Source organism: Lampetra planeri, chromosome 4 (genome assembly GCF_965212315.1).
Source record: "Lampetra planeri chromosome 4, kcLamPlan1.2.h2, whole genome shotgun sequence".
Lineage (NCBI taxonomy): Eukaryota > Metazoa > Chordata > Hyperoartia > Petromyzontiformes > Petromyzontidae > Lampetra > Lampetra planeri.
This window is the reverse complement of record NC_136110.1, coordinates 8,634,760-8,650,663: the sequence shown is the minus strand read 5'-3', so window position 1 is coordinate 8,650,663 and position 15,904 is coordinate 8,634,760. Positions and strand designations below refer to the sequence as shown.

Genomic DNA, 15,904 nt, shown 5'->3' with positions numbered 1-15,904 from the left:
AATTGCATTAAAAGAATGTTAATGCAGTTAAAAGTTCTGGTATGCTCATCAAAATATATCCCCCCATCAGACATCAAATGCCTTGATTACAAACACAGATGGTTTGATGAAGAATAAATATATGCTGATGTCAACGCCTTTATCATTATCTAGCGACAACGCACGTTACATGAAATATTCATAAGTTCTACCAGTGCTCTTCATATAGCGCACTGTAATTAATTTATACAGGCTGTCAGCTGTTTTTTAATACTTAGCAAAAGACATAAGGGAATTACGGCAGACAGTCGTGATATAAGGCCTATGAGATGAAATGCTGATTGATAGAATTAGTTGGTAACTTAGTATGGGCGATGCATCCAAGTTGTCTCAAATAACATGTGGGCAAACTGTTATCATCTCAAATGCAGATCCTGTAAAGTAGGCCACCACCCATGTTTTCCTATAATCTCACAAATCACATCCCAAATGTGCCACCGGACGCATGTAATGACGCAAAGGAGCCCTGCTGTTGGTGTCTTGAGTCAGCACAGCCTCACATCGGAGCGCCATGGTGGCGAGATGTTCATTGCCTCACCACTGAGTATAGTATACAGGAGGTTGTGGGGTTTGATGTCTGACCCTGACACCTGCATATTTGCATGTTCTTCCCATCTTTGCTTGGATTTTTCTCCGGGTCCTCCAGTTTTTCCTTCCACATTTAGAATCAACATCACGCGTTCAGAGTATTTGGCAGCTATAAACTTCCACAAAAGCCACTTCGTTGAGCTGTCATGTACGGACACGTCGCTTCTGAACCGCACCTCCGATTAGCGCGGTTGGCTACGTATGGTGTGAAAAAAGTTCAACATACATACAAAAAAAAAGCGATATAGCTCAGTGGGCCTTACCTGGTAAAAGAAAAGATAAATAGTTTACATCGCGTCAAAGGAAGGGCCCCTGGAGATGACGCCACAGAAATGCTTCTGAAGTCACTTCAATGGGCCTCTCTTACCCAACAATGGCATCACTTCACGCTCTATAAAGCGCTCATCGCATGCCAGTTATGTAACGGTTGCTACTTACGATTTTGAGCTCGGCCGCATTAAGGGGGAAAAAAAATCTCGATGAGGATTTTATTTTTCAGCAGTTTATTGGTTTGGGACTATCAAACCTGTGCTCCTGGGGAAAACTAGATTATAGAGACTCTGCGCGTACGTAATCATGAATTAAATCAAATTCTAGTAACGCTGGGTGCTCGACACAGGGACGTAGTTCATTAGTACTTTAACCGGAGCATGTCGGTGACCACCGTATGAACAAAACTGGTTTAACTAAGGGTGACTGCCTTATTGGAACCCAGGTAGGGAGACTGAAGGTGAGATGAATGGATATGGTAGAATGAGACATGCAGATCGTGGATGTGAAGATAGAAGAGGGACACAGAATGGAAGTACACGGAACCAACCCCTTTCAATAACAGAGCTGTTGGCTTTGAAGAAGAACAAGACCTTGATTTGAACCCACGATCTCAGCAGCATGCATAAAATTGTTCGCTCCGTTGCTGGCATTATGGCCCTCTGAGTCACCCAACTGCCTATGCCAATGTGGTTTTATGCAAACGTATTGGCATCGTATTTATGTCAGGAATCAGTGGATTGGTTAAACAAGTGACAAGTTGTGCGGGCCTTGACGAGACTGTGCATGCATGCTTTTCTGCCGAGACCTCACTCAGGGCCATGCTCAATGTGAAATAAGTGCGTCAACCAGCAAACACGCAATTAAGATTAACCTGGGATAATCACTGGCTACCTACCAACAATGCAGAATTCCCATTACCACTCACATGTTGAATTCATACAATGCACCGTACAACAAGCAGCTCAAACCGCCACAGGTATAAGAGGGCCGAGAGAACCTCTTCCACCCTGGCCAGACATCTTGGAAGAGGTGGGAGTCAGCACACTTTACTCCATCACACACAACCTATCGATCGGCTAGCTGCTGTGTTGCCAGTTCTACTGCTGGATGACTAATATCATGGAGTAAATATCGATGCTACCTTGATCACAGGAACAAAGTGAATTGTCCATCGACTCAAATTTAAATACTTTGCAAGTTAAAAACAAACCTAGTGATTTCTCGTTTAGAAAGAGACACTTTTAATGCGGAGTCAATCAACGACGGGCCTAGCACGTGGTGTGCCCAATCACGTGTTGTTCACCGTTGCGGTGAACAGAAGAACATCACGCGCGCATGCTGGAAACATTAATCAGCTGCCACGCGAAGGGGTTAACCCCGCGGTGGGCTTTCAGTGTAAAGGTCGGCGGTGGGTAGAGTGATCCACGCTGGTGTTCTGCGCGGCGGCGTCAGCGCATCTTAATGGTTGGGGATTAGAATCTGGGGGGGGGGGGGTGGGGATGAGAACGGCATCGAGGAGATGCAAGGAGAGATGTAAGCTGCTCACCGATCTTGTGCAGTGGCATTCGGCGAGAATGCGCAATAACTAAAGCGAACACGCGAGAAGGGCAGTAAAAATCCATCCCCCCCATGTCTCCCAGCACTCAATCCTGCTAAGGGCGGGCCTGACAAAATGCTGATTAACCAAAACTAAGCCATCGTTCACAGCATTGTGCCTATACCGCCCGTTTGCTTAATTACGGTACAACACACGCAAGCCCACTCAAGATTGTTTAATAACAAAATATAATACAAATCGCCATCTGCCGTGATCAATCCACTGCTGGATGCATGCCTCCCCCAAGCCATCGCCATCTCTCAAGAGCCTGTGATGTAAAACTCCACCGAGAACCTGCTGATGTATCACGCTCCATTTCCACGGTGAAAGTTATGCCGGCCACGCTGCTTCCCTTGCCTGCCATTCCATCGTTAGTCTCGACCAATAGCCAACATCCTTTCTAATTAGATGTCCTGTCCAAGCCAACATTGTTTTCATTAAAAGCCAAAAGTATGTCGTTGCTGATGTCTATAATGACGCCATTAGTTACATCTTTAATTTCGTCTTCAACACATGCAGTGGATGATACACGTTACAAACCTACGGCATATCGTGCACGTGTGAACACATACACCAAGGGTGCCTGTTATAGCCCGATCAGACCGGTGCAGCTGCTGCTGTTAGCGAGTATCTATTAAGGGCAGTGTGCCTACTCGAGGGGTTGGCGGGGTCAACGTCACGCGCCGCTGCCCTTGTCTCCCCGAGCGCCCATGTTGACACACTGAACTGGGTAATCATTTTTAGGCTGTGTAACCTTTGAGAAGACCCATGCCAAGTACAGACACCAATTTCCACTTAAGTGCATGACCAGGAATTGCACCGGAGTCACTGGGTTGCCTATGTAATTGCCTTACCGGTACACCATTGCTCCCAATACGCAGAGAGCCGGTCGAGTGGTGTACAGACTGCTGGGAGAAGCACCGTTAGTGAGGGCCTATGAATGCTGATATTGTACACAAGAGAGTACTGTGGTCAAAACTAAAACTACCTTTGTCTCCCCAGAGCTCATGATGAAGCACCGCACCAAGTACTGTACTTGTTTTAAAGCTGAGTAAACCCGTGGTTCTGATCACAAATGCTATTGCTTTGTGCGTGGCTAGTCGTGGCGTTGAATCCAGGTGGCTGATATTGTTGAGCACTTGATTTTGAGCATTTGATTATTTTGTGCTCACACACAGCCCTTATAGCCTGTAACCGACTTTTGGTGCAAGTGTTGTCAGCGAGTACCCATACCTGTAAACCCATACAATTTACCCGTATTCTTGTTCAGGGAAATTGAACAACATTTTTCTGTCTATTTATTTGTGTTTCTCCCTTGTAATGGAACTTTGTAGGATAAACATTTTAGATTCCTAAGGGCACGGGGTGACCAATAAGGTCTGAATTTGTCTGTAATAAGGTAGGCACTGATAAGGGATTGACAAGTATGAGTACCTATAAAGACCGGCACAGCACACAAGGATGTGGGTGGCCAACACCATGCCTGGCCGCGTTTGTCTCCCCAGTGGCAAGGTTTACACACCCCATCAGGTACTCATTTGAGGCTGAGTAAACCTAGGGGAGGCCCAGGACCGGTTCAGATAATTGTCACTGCCAATGGCCATGAGCGGGAATCTAACTCGGGTCCCCGGATTCGTAGCGCAGCGCGTGCTAACCGCTACACGTACACACACACACACGTATGCGCACGCACGCGCAGCACAGAAACGTGCTTGGGAGACAAATAGCAAGCACGGGCTTCCGCACAATACACTTGACCATCGTCCGTACTCCAGGTATGGTGGGCACACACACGTCCTTGAGTGACCTTGTTTACAAAGAGCGAGCGACCAGATGCTCCGTGCAGGAGCTGCAGATGGTCACAGCATCTCATTAACCTGACTACACAGGCGGGCTTTGATGAGTAACGTACATCGCCCGGCTTATAATGTGTCGCTTGTTATAGATGAGCAGGTGTGGTGTGCCTCGGTCGAGAAGGAAAAAATGACCGGCGTCACATCGTTCGCGTTGCACGTGGAACCACATACGTTGTTATCTGTGTGACGGCAGCATGGAACGTAAAAAGTGTACGGAGACACTCTAAATCAGAAGAGTTTAAATGTGCAAAAAAATTGTTATTAATTAACCAAAGTAAATGTCTTTTTTTGGTGTGTAATATTTCAAACGTCGTATTTTGTGAATGGGAGGACTGTGGTTGTACAATGTGCAGCACATGTATTTACAAGTAGTTCCTATACATTCGGCAGCGGAAGAAAACCTCTTAAGTATGCTGCCCATGTTAATGCGACCACTGATGTATTGTGTGCCGACAATGTCCACAATTAGCTTGGGTCACGCTCCGCTAATCCTCATAATGCCGAGCCTGCCAATATGCCGCCAAACCGGAGCAGGACATCTTTCATTCATTCATTTGCCGATTTCTTTTTTTTTAAACCAAGGATTTATTCATACGTCTATTCATTCAGTAAGGGATCCGCCCGTTCATTTACTGATGGGCAAGACACTACACTAGCGCCATTTGTCCTCCTCCTGCCCGTCGTGCGTTCATGCGACTGCGCGGCAGCAGGCGCCGACATCCCCCCCCCTTGCCGCACTGGAAATGCGCCGCCAATAGTCGGCAACATTTCCCATATGAGCAGCCTCTGCCAAGAGCAATCACGCAATTTTGCATTTGATGCATTCACTTGGGGTCGTCCGTGATAACATACCTTATACTCTTAGGTTTTTCGGTAAAGTCACGTAGGTAAAATAAAAAAATAAAAAAATAGAAATAAAATAATAAATCACGACGTTTCGGAGGCAACACAAGTCTCCGTCATCAGATGGCACCGTCAAAGCTAGATTTACTGATTTATTATTTTATTTCTATTACTATTTCTATTATTTGTTATAAAAACAAATTTTTACCTACGTGACTTTACCGAAAAACCTAACAGTATGAATCCTTGCAGTCACGAAAGCTTCAAATCTAGAAATAACATACCTTGTTGGGCCTTTCAATCGCATGACAAAACAATATCCTCCACAATGCACATATGACTTTATTTTACAAACACTGCTGGCAAGACATTTGCAATGTTTGTTTAATATAAAAATCGTGGATTTCATATATATATATAAAAGTGCGCTGTAAGTGTCAACTGTTTCTGCCCCAGGTTGTTTGGAAGTCTGCTGTGGTAAAATGCCAACATTTTGCCTTTACTAATATTTTGCTCGGTTTCCTTCGTGCTTTTTTTATATTTATGTTTTGCCATTTCCAGCTGTCACACTCTCGTGTCTGTATATTGTACATGCAGTGTCTGCGAAAAGAGCAAAATAATTTTAAAAGCACACTTAAAACAGAGGTTTATAGTCGGACCGCACAACAGGCCAGCGAATAGATGCGAAACACACGACTATTTTGTACACGAGATAGAGCAGTGGCACAATTAGTGGTGGATTCAGGGGGGTGGGGGGAATGGAGGCGATTTCCACCCCCACCCACCCTCAAGAACCCGAAATTTGTCATTTTAAAGATATTTACCAAAGAAAAAACACTGATTATTTATTACTATAGTATAGAGCCATATTGAAAACGTTTGAAATTTCAGGTCCTTTTTTGTGGAGATACGAGATAAATGGCAAGGGGCACCACGGTGGTGAGATGTTAACTACCTCACCTGGTATGCAGGAGGTCGTGGGTTCGACCCTGACTCTGACGCCTGTATATTTGGAGTTTGCATGTTCTCCCCCCCATGGTCGCGTGGATGTTTCTCTGGGTCCACTGGTTTTTGGCTGCTATAAATTTCCACTTGATAAGCCACTTCGCTGAGCTATATGTGGCCAGGTCGCTTCTGAAAAGGAGCTACATAGCTCAGTGGGCCTTACCTGGTAAAACATTTTTTTTTTTATGTGTTTAATAGTTGTAAAGATTCTGAGCACAGTGGTTCGCACACTGCACTACGAGCCCTGGCACAGCTAGCAACAGTGACCAGTGGTATCACTGGTCCAGCAGTGGATTGACAAAGGGCCGTACACAACCATGCAAATATATGTAATCGTTGCGATGCATTTAGAGTCACATTTTTGCAATGTGAATGTTTATTTACCGACATTAAATTCACGTGTACCCGCATCGTTGATCTGAGAAACAGCTCGTGGTGTCTTACCTTGACCGCACCATTTCATGGCGATGACCCGTGTGGTTTTTTTCAAGGGATAACAACATATTCACGCACACACCGTGTATACTTACGTGCAGGACGTGCACACGTACGTGGATAATTGTAGAAACTGCTTGTGGTTAAAACAAAGGGCATCCTGATGTCTACAGCCCGAAGGCCGGAGGATATTCCACATTCCTACGACGGGGGCGAGTGTAATCATGTGGAAACAATTGCTTTGGCGCTGGTTGCCCTTGAACTTTGTTACATTAACTGCAGACGCCACTGCATATAATGCTATTTGCAGTGGCGTCTGCATTGCATTGTGTAATCACTGTTGACTTCCCACACAAAATGGTGGTCAGTTTATTTACCCCGGAGGAATGATGGGCAGAGGTGACCCCAACCAGCATGCCTGGTCACACATGCACATATTCTAAAGTGTCCACATAATGTGTGACCTCCCGCTGGAAAAACGTTCGCCAATCTACGAGGGTAGATTGCGACGTTTAAACGAACCGTGGTATATTTGTAGGTTGCCCACGTGCTCTTTTTCAATGTGGTCGCGTGACCGCGCGAGCCGAGCGGCGTCACGACTCGCAGGCCCCCGTGCCTCGGTGACATCGCCAGGTCTGGGGTCAACCGGCGGGAGGGGGCCATAAGCCAACAACAAATTCAACACAGACACACACACACACACAGGGGGTCTAAATGCAGCCGCCATCCCACCGTGCATATGCGAGGGACATTCGGGAAGATGGTGAAACGTGATTTGGGTGGGGTAGGGGGTGGGGGAGGGAGGTGAGAAGGGACACACGGGAAGGGAAAGGTAAAAGAGGAGCGCTGCAGGTGCATCGCCACAGCATAGCGGTGGTGGCGGTTGCGTTGGCGGCAGGCGTTACCGTGCTTGGGGAACATGATGAGGTACTCGGCGTTGCACTGTGGGCACGCCACCACCGCCGTGCCGTTGCCCTTCTGCTTCTCGTCCACCCAGCGCTGCAGGCACGTCTGGTGCACCCACTTGGTGGAGCCGCGGCACCGGCACGGCCGCACCCACTCGGCGGCGCGGTCGTCCTCGTCCGTCGCGAAGCACACCCAGCAGCTCCTGCACGGCACGCGGCGCACACCGCCAACGTTAACACGGCGCACACGCGCGTGTGCACACGTGCGCAAACGCAACCTGCGCAGGGGGGGGGCAGAGCTTCGGGGGACACACTGCTGATGGAAACATTAAAATCGAAGTGTGAGTTTAACACGTAGGCTTTCGCGACCAATATCATCCATAATAGTGAAGCTAGTTGTAATTACTGGCGAAACGTCTTACTCGGACTATAAATATTGTGGCTTTGCTCTCCAACACACCGGTGTGCTGTACTAGTACCGAATTGGCATTTTCTGTTTACGTGATAAAGCTAACTAATTGGCTGTGTCGGGCGGTGGTGGGTTTAACGACACATTTATATATTTACGCGATCTAACCCAAAAAACCTGTATTACGAAGTGTGAGCTCTGGGCATAGATTGGTCACTGCTCAACTTCAGTGGGTGTCCTGAATCATGTGTGTCTATACAGCACTCTTGTCAATCCACTGTTTGACGATGGACCCCTTTAACCTTGTGGGATGTAGGGGTTATATATGGCCATACTTCACCATGCTGGTCAGTGCAGGTTGGTGAAGTGAGGGGAACAGAACCAGATCAGATATCTTTCATTACTGTAGGCCGTGACCAGGAATCGCACTCAGGTTGTCGGGGCTCAGAGCACTGTGCAATGAAATTGAACACAGGTGGCCGGCCCTGCAGTACAAGTGCCTTTAGCATCGTGCCACCCTCCCCCTAAGTGCATGCACAACACACAGAGAGCGCACATAACCCACCAACGCGCGTCGGCAGACACGCAAGAAACACACACCACACGCATGTCTCAAACCACACCGTCATTCCAATTACCGACATAAAAACAAACAAGGAACACACATAAAATACGGAGCACGCACACTAGCGCGTGCGCAAATGCACATGAGCGCAAGGGTAAAGTCAGGTCGTGGCTATTACGTCAATTTTAATGGGGCCCAATCCATCGTGGACAACGCTTCAAAGATGTCTCAAGTGCGGCGGAGGCCGGTACGGAAGAGCCGTCGGTCACTCCTGCCAATGGGCGAGAGGCGCCATTGGGATGGGAGACGCACGGTGGCAAGCGTGTACACGCAGGTGCGGGCATACCCACACCTCCACACGCACACTCGCTCGCGAGAGAGAGAGGCAAGCGTGATGGCAGCGTTGCCCACGGACGCACGACGAGAGCGAGCGCGTTTCTCCAGCGGAACGTTACCGCCCGTCTGTGCTGCGTGCTGGTCCAAAATCTTGCGGGCACATGAGCCAAGGTGAAACGGCGAGCGCCCTTGCCGGGGCCGGCGCGATGCCCTCGCGAGCGTCGCGCGGCAACACGACGACAGCAAGTCACGTGTCTCGCAAACGCACATTCACGCAAAATGCGTAATGCCTACTTTAGCAACATGTCGTCCTCATTTTAAAACCTATATATTTTTTTAAATGTTGTAGAACATGAGATTAAAAACAAACAAAAATATTTCCATATGCTAACTATATTAATTAAACTAGCATTTAAAACTTGTACAAGAATGGACTGAGTCAATGTCATCGTGGGAATCCTCTTCCAACTATAGTATCAGACAATTAAATTTTGTTGTGTTTAACCACCTAATATAAGCACCCAGTTTAAGCACTTGTAAACATTTGAAGTAAACATTCACGATGCTAAAATGCCCCGGGATGCAAGGTGACTAGAAGATGGAAGAACAAAAAAATTATTAAATCCATTTGTACGGAGCATTAAAGTGTTTATCACCTCGTCTGTATGGGTTTGCTCTGCGTGTTCCAATCTCCTCCCACATCACTCATTGTTTTGGCCACACATCCCAGTATAGAACCCACTGAATACAAATCTCAAGTGTCAATGAGGCTTTCCTGGATAAACAGAGAGCATTATTATTACGTAAATATTAGTGTACGGACAGAATTACAACCTCAGCAAGTGTTAAAAAAGGCCCGACATTGCATCATTTACTGCAATGCTAACCTTCACCTCTACTAATTCAAATAAAAAAACACATGACATCCTGCATGATCAGCTATTTATTGGCCTTTATCGAGCCAGAGAACCTTCTAACCTAAACACAGCGTGTCACTGCAAAAATCATAAAACCACAATTACATGCCAAAAGAGCGAGGGCTCTTTTTCGATGGAAACAGTGCAGGTGAGAAGTGACATCACTGAAGCAGGGCTAAGCCACGTGACATGCAAAACATGTTCAAAAGGACAGCTTATAATAGCTACTATTGTCAGCAGAGAGGTAATATGCCACGGCACTTATCGGAAGGTTCCTAGTTCAAACCCCTATCGGGGATTGAAACATTCTCTCATTCACTTGGTGGGAGGCCAACAGCAGTAGCCATTATTTAAATGGACTGGTCACTGCCATAGGAATGGGGAATCAGCGACACCACAGGCAACAGGCCTGGCAAAAGAGACCTGGGCCAATGCTGGTATGAGCACTTAAGACTTTTGATTTTGAAATTATCACAGCTGCTGCCCAAGAGTATTAGTTCAACATTCAGGCAGATCTTGGCCATAGCGGCCCTTGACTCGGAGTCACTGCACAGCCTCTATGCAGCACATCAATCGGCGACGTGCAAAATACAGCATTTAATTCATACGCACCCAATTGGTAACATTTCAGTGGAGGTCATGTTTAGATGCTGTGTACGAACATGCGTACATTAAGTAAGCTTGCTCTGCTTTTTTTTCGCTCAAAGGCTTCCGGATGAATGGAATAGTCTGTCGGGGCAGCTCAGTAAAACTGGAAGACAATCAAAAGAACCATTTAAAAAGCGGTAGGACTTGTTCTTGGTAAATAGGCTGCTTGGGGGATATGGCCAACGCACTCGGGCAGAGGAACAGTAAGGCTTCTTGTGTCTATTGGGCATTAAAGACGAGCAGCCTGCAAGAGCCTCGCTCATAAAGGGACGACCCAGAAGGAATGAATGGCCTTTTTCTGGTTGCAAAACGATCTAATGCTCTAATGCAAGCGCTCATTGGTATGTTCACCTTGAGAATTCGGAAAACGGCCAATGTGACATTAAAACAAAGGGGGGGGGGGGGTGGAACGTCTCGCTGGAGCAGTGCGCGCGCAACGCTGCCTCAATGTTTCGCGGCACAGAGCTGAGAGAGAGAAGGAGACGAGGAACGATCCGAAGGCATCGGCGACAACGTTGTGCGCGAACAAACCCATCTGAAAAAAGGTCTATTTTCGGGAATCAATTTTTTCGTAAGTTTAAATCACCCCTAGCTTTATGCGTATTAATGTTCATTCCCCTCCCTCTTCTTTTAAGCATTTTAAGGGAGCGTCTGTGTGAAAAATCATGAAAAGATGCGCGACTCGTGAGAGCAAGGAAAGTCTCCAGCGTGGGCGAGCGGCGGCCGATTACCATTCAGAGCACAGTGGCGTCGAGAAACCAGAAGGGAATGACCTTAACACGTCGAGTTGATAATTGCGCTGGCCTTACATTGGCATATTTGCTCACGGTTTAACGTTCTGCTGATGAGCCGTACTGAAAAACATCCTTAAACTAAAACGAATCAGTATTATTCTCGGCACATTGCTGCACGGCACGCACTCGGTTTTAAAGCCGGCGGGTGGGGTTGCTGATTAAAGAGCACATGATATATATACGCTGTTTGGATAGTTGCATGAGGCACACAATTTATACTCCAGAGTACAGAACCAGGAAATTTGTTTTCTTTAGTTGCCCCTCCCCTCATCCCCACGGTGGGAGGATGCAAGCAGGCCCCCACAAGTCAGAGTGCATCATACACGCACACTCGTTATTATCATCATCAAAGCTCATCGGATTTCTCCAGGATAAATACCGATTCTGATGATTCTGACTATTTGTTGTTGTGGAAATCCCTTCCATTTAGCCACAGAAATATAAAAAGAAATGTTTCAGTCCATCTGCCTAAAAATAGGCTTACCAGACGAATATTATACCAGCAGCATTTTGCTTTAGCAAGCAAACTCTAAGACTGGTTTAGGTATTCTGTATCTCACGAGCAGAGTTAGGCTTGTTAAAAAAATATATGCTGCTGGAGATCACAGACCCAGTAAGTGAATGCTTCGAACGAGAGCGTCTGCCTATTAAAATGCAAACTCGTGCCCCCCGTCAAGGTGGTGCGGAGACCCTATCAAACAAGTGCATCAACCATCTGTTAAATTGTGGCGATGTCAAGAGAAATGTCCAGAAAACGTCCCCTAGATTAGGTCAGTGTGCCCCACATGTCATAACCATCTTTGGAAAAAAGCCCAGAAAAAATAAAAGTCCCCTTGCCAACTGCTCGCTGGGGCTAAAATCTCCCACGCTGAGTCAGGGAGGGGGGGGGACACGTCTATCAGAGCCAAATAGCCGCGGTATTACACCGGAATGGGCTGTCGCTACAAAAGGCACACGCGGTGACGATCAGAACGCATCGCCGAGCGCGACGGAAACTTAACATCGCGCAAAATGTGCTCCGTTAAAACAAAAAAAGGTGCGACACCGACACGTGGAGCTTCGGAGAGCAATGGTGGTGAGCGTGAGAGCTCTAATTGGAAAGCAGCTGGAATAGGCAAGATTGGCCGATTGGCTGAAAGGGGTTGGAAGTGACTGGGCCAAATGATTTGTAACCTTGCAAATCATAGCTACTCCCGTAATAGGTGTCGCCCCCCCTGATTTACGTCCACTGCTGGATGACGGCCACTCCACGCCGTACGGATCGTGGGGGTCAGTTGACAGCACTTCGCCAGGCCGATCAGTGTGGGCTGAAGGAGGACGGCGAAGATGCGGGAGCGTAGAAGTGTATCATGACAATCGCTTTTGGTGCGCTGCCCTCTGATGACCAGCGCGTGGGGCCCATGTGGGTGCCCCGTCCGGGCATGATCCAGGCTCAACTCGGCCAAATACCAAGCATGAAATTAATTTTGATTTAAAGCTTTCGTGACTGCAGGGATTCATATTCTTGGTTCTTTCGGTAAAGTCACGTAGCAAGAAAATAATATTTTATTATTATTTTAATATTTCCTTTCTACGCGACTTTACCGAAAGAACCAAGAATATAAAATAAATTTTAACCTCTCACTTCACACTCGGTTGCAGTAGGGTCAGAAGACAATGGTGTGCTTAATTGCCAGTTGTATTTAAATTCAAAGAATAAAGCAAGTCCTTGTTTAAACGCAGTAGATGTGCTTCTGAAAATTGCCGCCTTCAGCGAAAACAATTTCCCTACAATTAACGCAATGATAAAGTTTGGCGAAATACGATGTACTACGCGCACACAGTGAGATGGCGGGATTAACAAGTGAGGGTCCGCCACCACATGACTGCATCATTCCGCTCAGTCACACAGCTCAAGGGAGTAGTTTGTCGTCGACCACTCGGAAACCGCAATATAACGGTGCGCGTACCGCGTTGTAACGGTGCACGTTCACCATTGCGCCAAGTGTCCCCTAATGGAAGAACAGCGTTAAAAGCGAAAACGCATTGTGTGAGCATGCGTGTAGCGAGGTCTTACCGTACATACAGTCATATCTCGGTATACGACCACTTTGGAATACGTCGAATTTGGTATACGTCGTGTTTTGACGAGAGAGAAAATGTCTTGGGATACGACGTCTTGCTTGGGATACGACGCGCTTGCTAGAACTTGTATGGGTCAGGATGAGTCACCGCGTACCCGCGTAGACCCCGTTCACAACTGAAACAAAGCGCCGCTCCTCAGTCTGCCTGTAGATCTCGTTCAGTGCACAACCCTTGCTATCAACTCCTCTCACCAAGGTAAAGTGATGTTAAATTATATTTTTATTTCAATTTATTTTAATTTATTTATGCATTTATTTTAATTTATAAGTGCATTTTAGTAATAAGTAGTGTCTAAATTATTTTATACAACCCCATTAATGTATAATATGCCATATAAAATATCATTTCTTTTCCTCTGGAACGGATTATTTCGTTTCCCTTTATTTCTTATGGGAAAAATTCGTTTGGTATACTGTACGTCATTTTCGGTATAAGCCCTACCTTCTGGAACGAATTAACGACGTATACCGAGGTACCACTGTATATTTTTTTTTAAGCCGGGCTTTAAAAAGGTTAAAGTTACGCGGTACGAAATTTTGTACCTGTTGAGGGTGTGCTGGCAAAAGTGTGAATCAAATGTGATGTATCACTAATCTCAAAGTGTTCATGCAAATGTGGCTTAGCTCCATCATCCAGGAGGGAACGCGCAGGAGACGATTTGAATTGAGCCAAACTGCAATGTCTGCTGGTACAAGCGCACGAGATTTGCCATCGTTTCATTCCCTAATAATTGCTGCTCTCGGCTATATTGATCCCTTTCCATATCCCTTAATACATGTGAAAGGATTAGAGGACGGTCTACGCAATAAACATACATTGGTATAGGAACCTGTCAAATAGGGAAACTGGAGAGTTTGTGCAATAGCGCATTTAATGTAGCTGTTGCATGTTCTGTGACCATTTGGCTCCGGTCAAGTTTTTTTGTTACTTAAGCTAGTCTATAATACATGTTTCTAATTCTATCATTTTGGTAAAGGAACACAGTGATGTTGAATGATTAAAAGAATGGATTTACCCTTTCTGGCATAAATACAGGTGTGAAGATTTTCAAAAACCAAATAGACACCAATTACAATGCATCGTGTCTGCATTAAACACACATACTTGTGGTAAAAAAAAACTCAAACAAATATGCTTTGATGATGTATGCACTGTCCTTGAAACTGATTGACCTGCACAAGAGACAGCAACTTATATGGCATTGTCTCACCAGTGCTGACCACAGGTCGCTAAAAGGACAATGCAAACGCAAAACATTAAAAGCTCAGCTTAAGCAGTTTCAGCTATTCACCAGTATCAAGATATTTATCATTTTGTATGAACAAAATATGTGGAACTTACCCAATAGTCCAGCATCTCCAAACTCAAACAACCCATGTTGCTCATTCCACATTCCCATCAAAGGGGGCCAGATTTTGAGCATCAAGGATCATCTGGTTATCAAGCCTCTCTTTTTGTGAGGGCATTAAACACCACTGGTTCATTATCGACAGTGTATTTCAGAATGTCGCGCGAATAAATACACCGGCTGATGTCTCCCGTCACAAGAAGATATTCAGCTCAGTTCTAAACGGGAACAACTGCGTGTATGCCTAATGCATAAATAATATGCACTTGCATTCGCATTCATGGAGACACTAAAAAGTGACGAGAGGGGAAAAAAAACTTCAACTTTCTATTGTTTAAATAACCACCTGTGCCCCTGCTGTGGGAATTGAGTAACCCTAGAAACTCAGAGGTTAACTATCGCATGTTCGAAGAGCATCCGCTGGGGAAACAAGGAAACCAATTTTGGTTGGACCATGCCTCGATACCTTACGCAGTTATTAAGATGCCACTCGTGGGAGCACAGAGATAAAACAATTACGTTTTAAATTACTTCTTCCACTATCACTACATTTACACCCCAAGAAATCGTCACAGAGTCTCAACATTCTTTGTCCGGCGGGTCCTGGCCAAGTTTTAGCAGTATGAGGCCGATGTTGCTGCTTTTCGTTTTCACAATTGAGTAATTTGTGGTTATTTTTTCAACATTGTGATGTTGAACAAATACCATTTTTTTTAGTTTTTGCCATTGGAGGAAACCAGAGAACTAGGAGGAAATCAACAGAGGGAGAAGATAAAACTCCCCACAGAAAGATGCCCTAGTTAGAAATTGAACCCACACTGGTCATGCAGTGAGGCACATGTGTTACCACTGGCACCACGACCCTACCATGAACCGTACTCAATAAGGCATTGCAGGACTGACTGCACCTGCAGTGGTGGACAAGCGTGAACAAAACTCACAGCCTGAACGATTAACACGTTTGTCCTATAGCATAACACATATGCTGTGAGCTATCTCTTCGGGCAAAGGATTTTGAAGAATGGTCATTGCCCGAGAACATTAGCACACTGTATACTTTTCTGTTGCAAGGAAAAGTTAATGGTAAAAGTGGAGCGGATTTTGCTCTGTGTTATTTACGGTACTTTCACATCCTCAAACTCGCAAGCACACTCATGGCGGTGGCGCAAAACATCGTATTTCTTAGCCGGTGAGCGCGTGTGTGCACACACACCACAGTCAT

General features: G+C 46.0%; 1 protein-coding gene across 2 annotated transcripts in view; it reads right to left on the bottom strand.

Moving 5' to 3' along the window:
• MARCHF5 (membrane associated ring-CH-type finger 5) overlaps positions 1-15,904 on the bottom strand; it is a 187,117-nt gene that overhangs the window by 112,273 nt on the left and 58,940 nt on the right. For both annotated transcript variants that reach the window (XM_078593207.1, XM_078593208.1), the window contains one exon: positions 7,542-7,744. In XM_078593207.1, the coding sequence (XP_078449333.1) occupies positions 7,542-7,744 (203 nt within the window). The remainder of the gene's footprint in view (positions 1-7,541; positions 7,745-15,904) is intronic.